The sequence below is a fragment of the Nomascus leucogenys genome, chromosome 10, assembly GCF_006542625.1.
Source record: "Nomascus leucogenys isolate Asia chromosome 10, Asia_NLE_v1, whole genome shotgun sequence".
Taxonomy (NCBI): Eukaryota; Metazoa; Chordata; class Mammalia; order Primates; family Hylobatidae; genus Nomascus; species Nomascus leucogenys.
Window position 1 is genome coordinate 73,764,923 of NC_044390.1, and position 14,984 is coordinate 73,779,906.

At 42.2% G+C, this 14,984-nt stretch overlaps 1 protein-coding gene across 3 annotated transcripts in view; it reads left to right on the forward strand.

Moving 5' to 3' along the window:
- RFX4 (regulatory factor X4) overlaps positions 1 to 14,984 on the forward strand; it is a 177,117-nt gene that overhangs the window by 17,857 nt on the left and 144,276 nt on the right. For all 3 annotated transcript variants that reach the window (XM_003269965.3, XM_030821303.1, XM_030821304.1), the window contains exon 2: positions 8,321 to 8,407. In XM_003269965.3, the coding sequence (XP_003270013.1) occupies positions 8,321 to 8,407 (87 nt within the window). The remainder of the gene's footprint in view (positions 1 to 8,320; positions 8,408 to 14,984) is intronic.

Below are 14,984 nucleotides of genomic sequence, written 5' to 3' on the forward strand. Positions count from 1 at the left end.
TGTGATTATTTATAGTTGACCACACTAAACTCTAATCTTCCAAAAAGATGGAACTGTGTATCGAGGCTGTGTCCCTCGTGTGTAGCCAGCCCCTGGCACATGGTATCCCATAAATAGTTGCCAAATGAAGACAGGGATGAATGAATGTGGGCTACCCTTTCTGAGCCAGTGCAGTCCGCGTCACCTGTTTAAAGTCCTCCAATAGCTTCTTAGCGCACTTGGAATAAATGTGAAGTTCCTAGGAGGGTCTGCAAGTCCTTACATACTTTGAATTCTTCCCAACTTTCTACCTCATTTCCTGCTGCTCTCCCCACCTCCTGCTTCGCCATGCTGCCCTCCTGGCTCCTCCTCACACACCCAAGCCCACCCAGGCCCTTGCACTCCAACATTACCTCCTCAAAGAGGCCTTCAGTGTCCCCACTGCCCAAAAAGCACCCCCACCTCTCTTGATCTCCCATTCTATGGCTTTATTTTCTTCGTAACACTCACTTTCTGCTGTCTTCTTGCTAATTTGTCAATGTCTCTGCCACAGAATGTAAGCTCTCTGAGAGCAGGGACCTTGTCTGCCATGTTCATCACTAGCTGCTCAGAGCCTGGCAAACAGTAGGTGCTAAATCAATATTTGGTAAATGAGGGAAGGAATGAAAGCAGAGGCACGGCAGGGCCGCTTCCTGGAACCCAGCAGCCCCTGGGGCAGGGCCTGTGGCGTTGCCATGGCAACCCACTGACCTGAGCCACCCCCTGGAGAGGCCACAGCTGCTGGCTTCCTGGGCTTCTCCAAACTCCTGTGTGTCGCCACTGCCACCGGCAGGGAGCCAGGAGAGAGACAGAAAGGGGCTGAGAGAGAACGATCAAAAGGAGAGCCCACCCTGGTGCGGGAGGCGACAGGACCAGGCCTCGACGGCGCCGTTCCACTGGTAATGACCAGGGCCCAGGGAGAGGAGACTGGGGTGGGCCTGGCACCCTCAGGGGGAACTGGGGCCAGGCCCGCCTTGGTAGCTGTGAGTGTGGCATGGCAACTCTTTTATGTAGCATTTCTGGAGCTGCAAGTTCCTAAAATAGGCCTCAGCACAGTGCCCTGAGAGACTGTTGATATAGTGTGAATAACGGCCTCTATTAAATCCCGGTGACACTTTTTAAGTCAGGCAGCGTTTTCTGCAGGTATTGCATAAGTCAGGACCTCCCTGTTCTCATCCAGTGCCTCAGGAACAAAACTCAGCATGTTCACTACTCCACTGCTTGAACACCACGGCTGGCTCCCAGCTGCCTGCAGGCTTCGTGGCCTGGTGGGCCCGGCAGGCAAGGCCTTTGCAATCTGCTCCTAACGGACTGTTCCACCTGTCTCCCACCACTGGGAGTCACAGGTCGGTGAACTCTTCACCTTTCCCAGAACCACCAGGCCTTTCACAGCTTTGTGCCTTTGTCCTGAAGGCAGCCCTCCTGCCTGAAATGCCCTGCTTCCCTCCTTGGTCTGGCAGGTGCTGAATCCTTTAAGGACCAGCTGAAATGCCACCCCCTCTGTGAAGCAGCCAGGCTTTCCTCTCCATGGAAGTTCTCCTCTCTATGCCCCACAGCATCTTATTATAATACCAAACACTCCTGGTACCTGCTTGCTTGTAGAGGCAGTGTGGGCAGTGAGCACACCCCAGCCTCGGAGTCGGGCAGAACTGACCTAGCTCAGCCACCAGCTGGCTTCTCTGGATCTGAGTTTCATTCTTGCAAATCAAAGTTAGTCAAGTCTCTGCTTCAGTTGCTGTGAGCAACAGAGATGAAGCATGTGGAGCGGAGCGACCAGCACTGGAGGTCACTCAGTAAATGCCAGACATCACCATTAGGCATCTGTCCCTGTCACTCAACTGTGAGTTCCTGGTGGATAGAAACCATGCCTTCCTCATTTTTCTATGGCCCTTAGAGCCAAACACACTAAGTGCTTTACCTTTATAATTCCAGTTAATCTTTGAAGAAATCAGGTAGGTAGGAATTTAGGACAATTTAGGAACCATCCCATTGTTACATAACTAGTAAGTGGCCAGGATCAGATTTGAAATCCAATCAGATTTGAGCTCCAAACCCCACATTCTCCCAAGCCCGTCTCTGTCTTCTCTTTCATGTTGTACCACCTCCCCCTCGGTTACTCTGCATCAGCCACCTGAGCCTTCTTGCCATTCCTCAAACAAGTCAAGCATGATCTTTCCTGGGGTTGGGGGTAACCTTCGCCCTTGTGGTCCCCTTTCTCTGAATCTTGGAAAACCTTGCTCCCTCACTAAACTCAGTGTCTGCTCATAGGCTGTTTCTTCCCAGAGTCCTTTCTGGTGGAGAATCCCCCCTCCTCATCTCTCATTCTCCATTCTTTTCTTCCTTTACTTTTCTTCATCACAAGCATCACTACAGCTATGTGCCCAATACTGTACTAGGCTCTTGGGGACAAGGTACTGAACAAGATAGACAAGGTCATTAGAACTTACATGTTAAGGGTGGGAAAAATAAGTGATTTTAAAAAAAGGAATAAACAAAAAAACCCAAGAGACTTTTAGGTCTTGAGACGCTAGTCTACCAGAGATATCCTTTGTAATGTATGTGTGTCCTGTTGAATAGCTTTTGTTCATCTCTTCTGTTTGAACATTGAAGGCACTTGATAATTATTTGGAAAATGAATAAATGGATGCACGGATAATCTAAGAGACTGCTGTCAGTGTGTGCTATAAACTTCAAGGATTACCTGGCTCTTGATAACCATCTTAATAGGCCCTCCCTGCCAGGTCAATATGGGTTTGTGAAGCACCACTCTGAACCTTGAACTGCCCTGGACGTGCCATGTCCCCGATGCGGCCACTTCTGGGTTATTCTTTGCTGCTGTAAAGAGAATGAAGCCTGGTAGAAAACCTAATGACTATATATGGCTCTGCTCAACCTCATTATATGTACCCAAGAAAATAACTTCACATTGGGGTTTCCAAATCTTCAGTCCAAAGTGAAGAGGGATAAAGATCTTCCTCTAAGGTATGTGGGCTGAACTCCCTGAAAGTGAAAATCCATAGGCATTATCTGCCTCCTCCTTTCTGCCCATAATCCCAGATGAATCAGGGGAAGGGCTGCTTCACAGCCCAGAAGCCTCTGCTCACAGCTGTAGGCAAATCCTGTTGGGCACTTAGCACAAGCTTGGTCCTTACTAACAGGTCAGATGATTTTTATAGATCAAGAATGAGGCAATTGGGAATAGGAAGTTATCCCAGTATGAACTGAACTCTCTTTCTCCTATGTCCCATGCAGTCCCCAGAACTCAGTACCAGTATTGCAGCTTTGATCACAGTCTGCCTTCCTTTAGAACTTTTGCTTCAAGCCTAACTTTCCATATCTATAAATAGAGATATGAAAACATAACATGTAATGTTGTTCTGGTTCCAATTTAGACAACATATGTGAAAATGGCTTCTATAGTACCTGACACACAATAGGAACTTAATAAAGTTTTTAGAAAAAGCATGTATTTATTGTGCGACATCTATGGAGCCAGGCACAGCGCCAGCCACTAGGTGTGAGATGATGGACAAAAATGACAGGGTCCCACTATCATGAGCTCAGAGAGTAGCAAGTGCCTTACTTTCTACTTGGTAACTAGAGGGAAGAAGCCAGTCTTATTCATGTTTATATCACTACAGCTTCTCTCTTTTTTTTTTTTTTTTTTTTTGAGAACAAACTCTCACTGTGTCACCTAGGCTAGAGTGCAGTGGTGCAATCTTGGCTCACTGCAACCTCTGCCTCCAGGGTTCAAGCAATTCTCCTGCCTCAGCCTCCCGAGTAGCTAGGATTACAGGTGTATGCCACCCATACCCAGCTAATTTTTGTATTTTTAGTAGAGATGGGGTTTCACCATGTTGGCCAGGCTGGTCTTGAACTCCTGACCTCAGGTGATCAGCCCGCCTCAGCCTCCCAAAGTGCTGGGATTACAGGTGTGAGCCACCGCGCCTGGCCACTACAGCTTCTCTTTAGCACAGCTCCTTGCATCTGGAAGGCACAAAATAAATGTGTGTTGAATTTTGCTTTATTTGGAAAATCGCCTTTGATATGTTATACTTTTCCATGCCTTATGTGGTTAAAAAAAAAAAGAAAATGATTAGGAAATTCTATAGATATGTGGATATATCTACTTATATGCTATGCATTCTTTGACGTGTGTGTCACTAATGTAACAGTTATTGAGGCCAGACTACAGGAAAAATTTTATAACAGTATTAGTAGAGTCAAAAGAAATAGAATAAAACGGGCTCCATTCTTAAGAGGTTTAAGTTCTAAACTGAAGAGGCTGACAAAGAATATGTAAATGAATTTAGCAAAATTATGTAAGTAGAGTTCTAGCAAAAGTTCGAATACAAAGCAGACTGAGAAAAATGCCGCAGAATTGGCACATCGTTCTGGGGACTAAACGGGACATAGGAGAAAGAGAAAGCTCAGTTCACATTTGGAGAGAGAATTGTGATTATGACCTGAGTTTGAATGCTGGTCTTCCTCTTACTAGCCAGATGACTTTAGACGAGTCACTGAATCTCTCTGAGCCTTAGTTTTCTTATCTCTAAAATGGGCCTATTAATAGCACCCACCTCTAGGATTGTGATGAGTATTAAGTATGATGATGTATGTAGTGCAGTTATATGATACCTCGCCCATAGTGAGAGCTCAATATATAGTGAGCTTTATTATTATGAAATCACATCATCTACAAATCAATAAGGTGGAAGAACACAGTGTTTCATTCAAAATTCATGTCATTCTGCTTAAGTAATTCTTGACCTCTGCAAGACCAAAATCCATTGTTAAGAATAATTTTAAAGTATATAACGTTGACTTCAGTTGACCTAAATAGAGGCCTTCCAGTTATAGGAAGCTACCTGGCTTATGAGACATGAATTGGAGATGCCACTCCCAAGGGCTCCACTAGGGAAGAAGGCAGAGGTCAAAGTGCACCTGCAGATCCAAGGCCCGAATCTGGTTTGGATATCTCAGAGTGTTGCATCCACATAGTCTGGAATGCAAGACCCTTGAATGCATGAGAACTCTAACTGTCCGGAACAACATAGGTGACGGTTCTTTCACTGCTCAGACCATTGTCTGAACCCTCAGAGTCTATCCCAAGTGCCACGTGTTCACACAGACATTGATTAACTAGAAGACACCCAGAAGAAGATGAACTGGATGGCAAAGAAATGGGAACAATTTCTTCCAAGAAAGAGGTGAAACAAACGTGGTTCTTTGATGGGGATACTTCAACCAGAAATATGGGGAAATGATGGTTGTCTTCTGCAATGTGCCAGTGAGACCAGACTTATTCTGGGTTGCCCCAGGGAGCAGAGTTGGCTACAGGCATAGACTGTGGGGTCAGAGAGATCTGAGTGGGTGCAGTGGGTGAGATCTTCTCTTTCATTTTCATGGCACCTCCCACCCTCTCCCACTTCTTGTAGCCTTGCTTTCATCTCTCTCCAGTGTGGGATTGCAGTGTGGAGGACAGGTGCTGCCGTCAGGAAAGTTCTTTCTCTACTTGAGCTCTTGCGAGTGGGCGCTGTGCTCTCTTGTCTTACCTGGTTATTAGAACCAGCTCCTCTCGGGAATGTTGCCACGAATTCTTCAGAGAATGTCCCATCAATCACGGGGGGTTCTCACTTGCAAAAACAGGCCCTTCTAAGGACTCTGATGTTAACAGGCCTGAATCCAGTGCAGGCAAATGGGTGAGTGGAAGAGTGTTTCCCTTAGTTCCTGTTTCTGATGAAAGGGGGATTGGGGTGTAGATGTGAGTGTGTGTGTGAGAGTGACTGGGTGTGTATACCTATCTAGGAAGACCAGGGGTTGGCCCAGAACTATAGATATTGCTTTTGTTGGTATGGTTTGGTGGAGACAGGGGCTACAAACTTTAGCAGATGACATCTAAATGTAGCTATGGCTGCTGCCAGGGAAAATGTGCCAGGACTTGAAAGGATGAGGAGAAGTGAGTGGAGACATTCTGGAGAATCCTAAAAAGAGCTCTGGAGATTTGTAACCAGATGTGCGTTTGGATACAATGTGAAGACAGACACCTACCTTGTGCATCCCAACTTTGAAACATTACAAGCTGTCTGTCTCCACATTGTGCATTCGATGTCTGGAAGGCGCAGCGTTTTAATGTTTTGGATTTCTCTGCTCCTCAGTATTTCCTGGGAAATATCAGATTTCCATATCCTCTCAACAAGCTGGCCCTTGTTCTTCCCCTCGGATATTTTCCCCCTACTTATTCACAATTTTGGAAGCAGCTTTTAAAAGAGCAGTTTGTTGGGACATAAAATACAAAACAAAACAAAAATCCGACATTTCTCCCAGCTTTTGGCATTGATTTCCCCTCTCCACATAGCTTACTCATCCGCGTGGCTTCTTTTTATGGTGTGTAATCTAAGGTGTTAACTAATGATCTTTTCCTCGGCTCTTTGAATTATGAGGAGTCAAATTACTTAATCCCTCTAAATCCCAGTTGTTTTCTAGGAATAATAGAGATTAAAATCCTTGCTTCAGAGAATTGTTGTGAGGACTCAATGAAATAACTTATGCAGAGGGCCTGGCATGTTCAAATAGGTGTTCAATAAATACCAGCTCCCAGATCATAAAGAAGGCAATGGGAAACCACACTGTCCAAAAGCCTGCAGCTATAGGTGTCGCCACTTCTGCTATAACACCCCATATGCCTTCCTAAAAATCACCATATTATACAGAATCAGCCAGCAAAGACCACTGATTTTACTGGAAAAATAAGCTTAGAGGCACAATACTGAAAAACTTTGTCAGTGACACATAATAAAAGATAGAAACCTAATAAAAATGATATCACAGTTTGCACATGTTAAATGGTTTAGAAATACACAAATACAATAAAAATGGCACTTCACCTTGGAAAAGACCTGAAGATTGCTTTTAGAGGTGGGTATCAGAAGGGTTGCAGCCTATGAGTTATTATGAAGTGAGCAGGTGTGACTCATAACACAATGTGGACCGAAGTAGCTGGTAGATGTCTGAGGTGTGAACGTGAGTGTGTTCTGCATATTTCTGTGCTGCTAAGTACAATGGGGGCGGGGTGGGGCAGGCGTGGAGTTTTCTGCATTCACCTAATTTTTTTATGAAATAAATGGAGCATAAAAAGACACAAAGTTTGCACTATGCTCAAATTGTTCCCAAATATATCACTTGCATTGGGACACGTTTGTTTTCTCAAGACAAGTGTTATAGCAGAGCTGACTGTACTTAGCTGATGTTGTTGAATGTTGAATGAATGAATGAATGAATGGTGGGTGGTCTAGAAAACAGAATAAGTATTACACTACATTGCAAAAAATACATTTGTAGCCTTTAAAATTGGATTTAAAAAAACCCATAGTCTTGGATTTTAAAAGGGCTACATAGTGGCTGGGCACCATGGCTCACGCCTATAATCCCAGCACTTTGGGAGGCTGAGGCAGGCGGATGGCCTGAGGTCAGGAGTTCGAGACCAGCCTAGCCAACATGGTGAAACCCCATCTCTACTAAAAATACAAAAATTAGCTGGGCTTGGTGGCAGGTGCCTTCCCAGCTACTCAGGAGGCTGAGGCAGGAGAATCGCTTGAGCCCGGGAGGCGGAGGTTGCAGCGAGCAGAGATCACGCCATTGCACTTCAGCCTAGGTGACAAGAGCAAAACTCCGTCTCAAAATAAATAAATAAATAAAAATAAAAAAGAGGGGCTACATAGCTACCATAGTGCTTTTGATTTCTCCTCCTGCTGTGGCTTCCAGTCTGTGAGAGCTCTTTGAGGGATCCCTGGCCAAAGGGAGGCAAGCTACAAGGTTCCCTGCCCTCTTTCAACCAGAGTCCCTAAAGTTTTACCTGCTTTTCTCTTTGTTTTCACTTGAAGAAAAGTTCTGCTGCTAATTCACAAGTTTACAAACCACCACCAGTGGTTCAGTTGGCCAAGTCTGGTTTTACAAAGTGCTACTCAGGAACATACCTTCTTTGCTCAGAAAGATAATCCTCAGTTGGTGCTACAAATACTCCAGAATTCATGGAATCTGACCAAGAAATACTCAAGTGAGGCTTCAAAGAGCCATTTTGCATCCAAACTACTCAGCAGTCTCATCAGCAGCAGCAATGGTGCACATGGAACTCCATGCAAAATCCCATTCCAATCTGGGCAGATGCCACATGAATATTGATAAGCATTTAAATCTAATGTATTTATGATGTTCTTTCTCTTTGCAAACACCCACAGCAATTCTGTGATTTTCTTTTTTCTTTTTCTTTTCTTTCTTTCTTTCTTTTTTTTTTTTTTTTTAGAGAGCTGGATTGAAAGATGTCTCAACGAAAGTGAAAACAAACGTTATTCCAGCCACACATCTCTGGGGAATGTTTCTAATGATGAAAGTAAGTGCTTGAAACTCATTCTTCCATGACATCCCAGACATGGCCAATGTCCTGATGGGAGGGTAGTGCCACTAGATTGCTAGGCTGGGCCAAGTCACCTGGAACAAGACACTCTCCAGCTATTTATGAAATATCCCAGGTCCTCTCTGTAATATTCCACAATAGGGAGTGGAATCCATTCAGGAAGACCTGGAAACTAAGGCCACAGCAAAAACTTGCTGTTTACAGACTCATCTTCTGCAGAAGACTTGCTAGCCTGCATTCCCAAAGACCTTGTTATAGTGACGCTCCAGGCAGGCAAATGTGGACCCTGGTTGGGAAAGGCCATTCTCAGTGTCCACTGTAAATATGGGTTCAAAGTAGTTGTGTCACAGGATAGTTGTTTTAGTCATAAATGTCCTTGATATCAGAAAGCAGAAATTTCTTCTGGTTCTCGGACTGGAGAGCTAGAGTTAACTGAAGGATGTACAATCCTGTGTTTACACCGGTGTATATGAAGAGCAGTAGGCTACATGGGACTTGTGTTTTTTCCCTTAAACACTAAAAAGAGGGATCAGCTTATTATAAGTCTAATTTTTTGCAGAGTCAGAAGTGTCTTTCTTCCATGGTTGGTAAAATGCATCTCCTTCATTCAGTTTTCTGAAAGCATGAGCCCCAGCCCACCTGCCCCACAATCCCCTAGGATGTTTGCTAGATCTACTCAATAGCACCCTCCTGAGTCTTAGCTGGCATTGTCATTCTATCATCACCATGTCACTTCATTTTATAAAACTGAGCTACATTGAACATAAAGTATACAAATCTTATGTAATTAGTTTGATGGGTTTTTTTTCCTTTACATATTGTATCCACTGGTGTCATTACCATCCAAAAAAGATATAGAACCTTTCTTGTCCCCCAGGAGCCTTCCTCATGTCTCCTCCCTGTCAATCACTACTGTCCTGACTTATCACTATAGCCTGTTTTTGCCTGCTTTTAAAACTTCATATAAATGGGATAATGGACTCTGTATTCTTTTGTGTGTAACTTTTCTCAGTCAGTATTATGCCTGTGAGATTCATTCATGTTGTTGTCTCTAGCAGTAGTTATTTCTTTTTCATTGCTGTGTAGTATTTCACTGTATGAGTATATCACAATTTACAGATCCTTTTAAGTGTTGATGAATATTTAGTTGTTTCAAGTTTTTGATTATTAAGAATAAAACACTACTCGAGAGGCTGAGGCAGGAGAATGACGTGAACCTGGGAGGCAGAGCTTGCAGTGAGCCAAGATCGTGCCACTGCACTTCAGCCTGGGCAACAGAGTGAGACTCCATCTCAAAAAAAAAAAAAAGATTAAAACATATCTGAACATTCTAAGTTTTATTTAAGTTTGGCAAAATCTACATAACATGAAATTTAGCATTTAATCATTTGAAATGTACAATTCATTGACATTAAGTACATTCACCTTGTTGTGCAGCCATCTGCACCATCATTTCCAGAGTTTTCTTCACCTTCCCAAACTGAAACTCTATAACCATTAAACAGTAACTCCTCATTCTCCTTTTCCCTCAGTCTCTGACAACTACTATTCTACTTTCTGCCTCTGTTAATTTGACTGCTCTAAGTATCTTATATAAGTGAAGTTGTATGGTGTTTGTCTTTTTATGACTGGCATATTTCACTTAGCATAATGCCTTCAAGGTTAATCCATGTTGTAGCATGTGTCAGAATTTTCTTCCTTTTGAAGGCTGAATAATATTCCTCTGTATAGATATGTCACATTTTCTTTATCCATTAAGACATTGATGGGCAATTGAGTTGTTTCTATCTTTTGGTCATTGTAAATAACACTGTTTTGAACACAGGCATGCAAATATCTTTTCAAGTCTCTGATCCTAATTCTTTTGGGGGTATATACCCAGAAATGAAATTGTTGGATCATATGGTAACTCTGTGTTTAATTTTTTGAGAAACCACAAAGCTGGTTTTCATAGTAGCTGCATCATTTTGCATTCCCACTAGCAAGGCACAAGAGTTCCAATTTTGCCACTTCCCAGTCATCATTTGTTATTTTTTGTTTTTTTCTTAATAATAGCCATTCTAATGAATATAAAATGGTACCTCATTGTGGTTTTCATTTGCAATTCCCTAATGATTGGTGATGTTGAACATCTTTTCATGTCCTTATTCACCATTTGCATATCTTCTTTGGAGAAATGTCTAAGTCCTTTGCCCATTTTAAAATCAGGTTGTTTTCTGTTGTTTAGTTGTAGGAGTTCTTTATATATTCTGGATATTAACCTCTTATCAGTTATGTGACTTGCAGATATTTCCTCTGATTCCATGGGTTGCCTTTTCACTCGTTGATTGTGTACTTTAATGCACAGAGATTTTTATTTTGATGCATCCAATTTAACTATTTTTTCTTTTGTTGTCTGTGCCTTTAGTGTCATATCTAAGAAATCATTGTCAGATCCAATGTTGTGAAGCTTTTGCCTTTTTTTTTTCTGAGAGTTTTGCAGTTTTAGACCTTACATTTAGATTTTTGATCTGTTTTGAGCTAACATTTGTATCTGGTATTAGGTAAGAGTCCAGCTTTATTCTCTTTTTTTTTCAGACAGAGTCTCACTCTGTTGCCCAGGCTGGAGTACAGTGGCGCTGTCTCGTCTCACTGCAACCTCTGCCTCCCAGGTTCAAGTGATTCTCCTGCCTCAGCCTCCTGAGTAGCTGGGATTACAGGCACGTGCCACCACGCCAGGCTAATTTTTGTATTTTTTGGTACAGACAGGGTTTCACCATGTTGGTCAGGTTGGTCTCGAACTCCTGACCTCGTGATCTGCCCCCCTCAGCCTCCCAAAGTGCTGGGATTACAGGCATGAGCCACTGTGCCTGTTGGAGTCCAGCTTTATTCTTTCACGTGTTGGTATCCAGGTTCCAGCACCATTTGTTGAAAAGACTATTCTTTGCCCCATTGAATGGTCTTGGCACCATTGTCAAGAAACATTTGATCATGTATGTGGAGGTTTATTTCTGGGCTTTCCATATTATTCCATTGGTCTATATGTCTGTCTTTATGACAGAACTAGACTGTAGCTTTGTAGTAAGTTTTGAAATCAGGAAATGTGTGACCTCTCATGTTCTTTTTCAAGATTGTTTTGGCTGTTCAAAGTCCCTTGAGATTCCATATGAATTTTAGAATGGATTTTTCTATTTCTGAAAAAAAAATTGCCACTCGGGTTTTGATAGGTGTTGCATTGAATCTGTAGATTGCTTTGGGTAGTTTTAACATCTTAATAGTAAGTCTTCCAGTCCATGAACACAGGATGTCTTTCCATTTATTTGCTGTCTTTAGTTTCTTTCAGCAACAACATTTAATAGTTTTCAGTGTACAAGTGTTTTGCTTCCTTCGTTAAGTTTATTCCTAAGTATTTTATTCTTTTTGATGCTATTGTACACGAAATTTTCTTAATTTCCTTTTCAGATTGCTCATTCTTAGTGTATAGAAATGCAACTGATTATTATGTGCTGATTTTGTGTCCTGCAACTTTGCTGAATTCATTTATTAGTTCTAACAGTACTTGTGTTTGGGTATGTGTTAAATCTTTGGGGTTTTCTACATATAAGATCGTTTCAGCCAGGCGTAGTGGCTTACACCTGTAATCCCAGCACTTTGGGAGGCCAAGGGAGGTGGATCACCTGAGGTCAGGAGTTCGAAACCAGCCTGGCCAATATGGCAAAACCCCATCTCTACTAAAAATACAAAAATTAGCTGGGCATGGTGGCAGGCACCTGTAATCCCAGCTACTTGGGAGGCTGAGGCACGAGAATAGCTTGAATCTGGGAGGCAGAGGGTGCAGTGAGCCAAGATTGCACCACTGCACTCCAACCTGGGTGACAGAATGAGACTATGTCTCAAAAAAGAAAAAAAGATGATTTCATCTGTGAAAAGAGATAACTTTACTTTCTTTTTGTTAATTTGGAATGCTTTTATTTCTTTTTCTTGCCAAATTGCTGTGGCTAGGACTTCTAGTACTATTTTGAATAGAAGTGGTGAATGCAGGCAACCTTGTCTTGTTCCTGATTCTAGAGAAAAAGCTTTCAGTCTTTCACCATCGTTAGCTGTTGTTTTTTTATATATGACCTTTATTATGTTGAGGTAATGCTCTTCTGTTCTTAGTTTATTGAGTGCTTTTATCATAAAATGGTGTTGAGTTTTGTCATATGCTTTTTCTGCATCAGTTGAGATGGTTATGTAGTTTTCCTTCCTTGAATGCAAGGATGGTCTGGCAAACAAATCAATCAATATAATGTATTTATTGATTTTGTATGCCAGACCATCCTTGCATTCAAGAAATATATCCCATTTGGTCATGATCTGTAATCCTTTTACTATGCTGCTGAATTCTGTTTGTTAGTATTTTGCTGAGGATTTTTGCATCAATTTTTTTTTTTTTTTAGATGGAGTCTCACTCTTTTGCCCAGGCTGGAGTGCAATGGCACAATCTCGGCTCACTGCAACCCCTGCCTCCCAGGTTCAAGCGATTCTCCTGCCTCAGCCTCCCACATAGCTGGGATTACAGGTGCCCACCACCACACCCAGCCAATTTTTTGTATTTTTAGTAGAGACGGGGTTTCACCATGTTGGCCAGGCTGGTCTCCAACTCCTGACCTCAGGTGATCCACCCTCCTTGGCCTCCCAAAGTGCTGGTATTATAGGTGTGAGCCACCGCGCCTGGCCTGCATCAATATTTATAAGGGATATTAGTCTGTAGTTTTATTTTCTTATAGTATCTTTGTCTGGCTTTCATATCATGATAATGCTGGCCTCATACAATAAATTCAAATGTGTTCCCTCCTCTTTCATTATTTTGAAGGAGTTTGAGGATTGGAGTTCTGAACATTCTTGGATATCTTTTGGTGAACATGAGCACTTATTTTGTTGGTATGTTCCCAGGAGTAGAATTGCTAGATCATAATGTATAGGTATATTTAGTTTTAGTAGATACTGCCGAAACAGTTTTCTAAAGTTGTGTCAATTTAGACTCCCACTATCAATTTATAAAAGTTTCAGTGTTTCACTTCCTTGCCAACATTTGGGATAGCCATTCCATCTAATATTAGCTATTTTCATGGGTATATAGCATATGTCATTTTGGTTGCATTTTTTCTGATAAATAGTGACTGTAGCATCTTATTATATGCTCATTAGACATTTGTATCTTTTGTGAATTACCTCTTCACGTCTTTTTTTTTTTTTTTTTTTTTTTGAGTCAGAGTCTCACTCTGTCACCCAGGCTGGAGTGCGGTGGCATGATCTCAGCTCACTGCAACCTCTGCCTCCCAGGTTCAAGTGATTCTTCTGCCTCAGCCTCCCAAGTAGCTGGGACTACAGGCACACGCCACCATGCCCAACTAATTTTTGTATTTTTAGTACAGACGGGGTTTCAGCATATTGGCCAGGCTGGTCTCGAACTCCTGATCTCATGATCCACCCGCCTGGCTCCCCAAAGTGCTGGGATTACAAGCGTGAGCCCCCGCACCCGGCCCTTCTTCACGTCTTTTGCCTATGTGTGTGTGTGTTTTTTGTTGTTGTTGTTGTTGTTTTTTGGTTGAGATGGAGTCTTGCTCTGTCGCCCAGGCTGGAGTGCAGTGGCGCGATCTCGGCTCACTGCAAGCTCTGCCTCCTGGGTTCACACCATTCTCCTGCCTCAGCCTCCCAAGTAGCTGGGACTACAGCTGCCCGCCACCACGCCCGGCTAATTTTTTTGTATTTTTAGTAAAGACGGGGTTTCACTGTGTTAGCCAGGATGGTCTCGATCTCATGACCTTGTGATCCGCCCGCCTCGGCCTCCCAAAGTGCTGGGATTACAGGCGTGAGCCACCACGCCCGGCCACCTGTGTGTTTTTTTAAAATTATGTTGTTTGTTTTCTCCTTAAGGGTTTCTAAGAGTTGTTTTTATATCTTGAATAGGAGATATTAATATTTGTCAGGTAAAAGTATTACAAATATCTTCTTTTGGTTTGTGGGTTGCTTTTATATTCTCATAATAACTTTTATGAACAAAAGTTTTTAATTATAATAAAATTCAGTTAATGTTTTTCTTTTATAGTTAGTGCTTTGGTATCCTATTAAGAAATTTTTGCTTACCTGAAGTTCATGAAGGTCTTTTTAACATACCATCTAGCAGCTTTACTATTTTACTTTTCATTTTAATATCAATAGTTCATCTGGAACTTTTGTGTATGGTGTGAAGGAGGAATCAAAGTTCTTTTTTTCTTATTAATTTTCAACTGATAGAGCACGATTTCTTGAAAAGGTCACCCTTTATCCACTGAGTTCCAGTGGTGCCTTCATCATAAACTGGCAGATTATATATATTTGGATCTGGGTCTGGACTTTTATTCCAAACTGTTGGTCTTACTGTCTGTCTATTTTTGGGCTAATACTACAGTCTTTATTACTGCACCTATACAATAAGTCATGATATCTGGTGGCATAAGACCTCTTGTTCTTCTTTACTTCTTCAGTATTGTTTTGGTTAATCTACATTCTTAACAATTCCATATTGATTTTAGAATTAGTTGTCATTTTT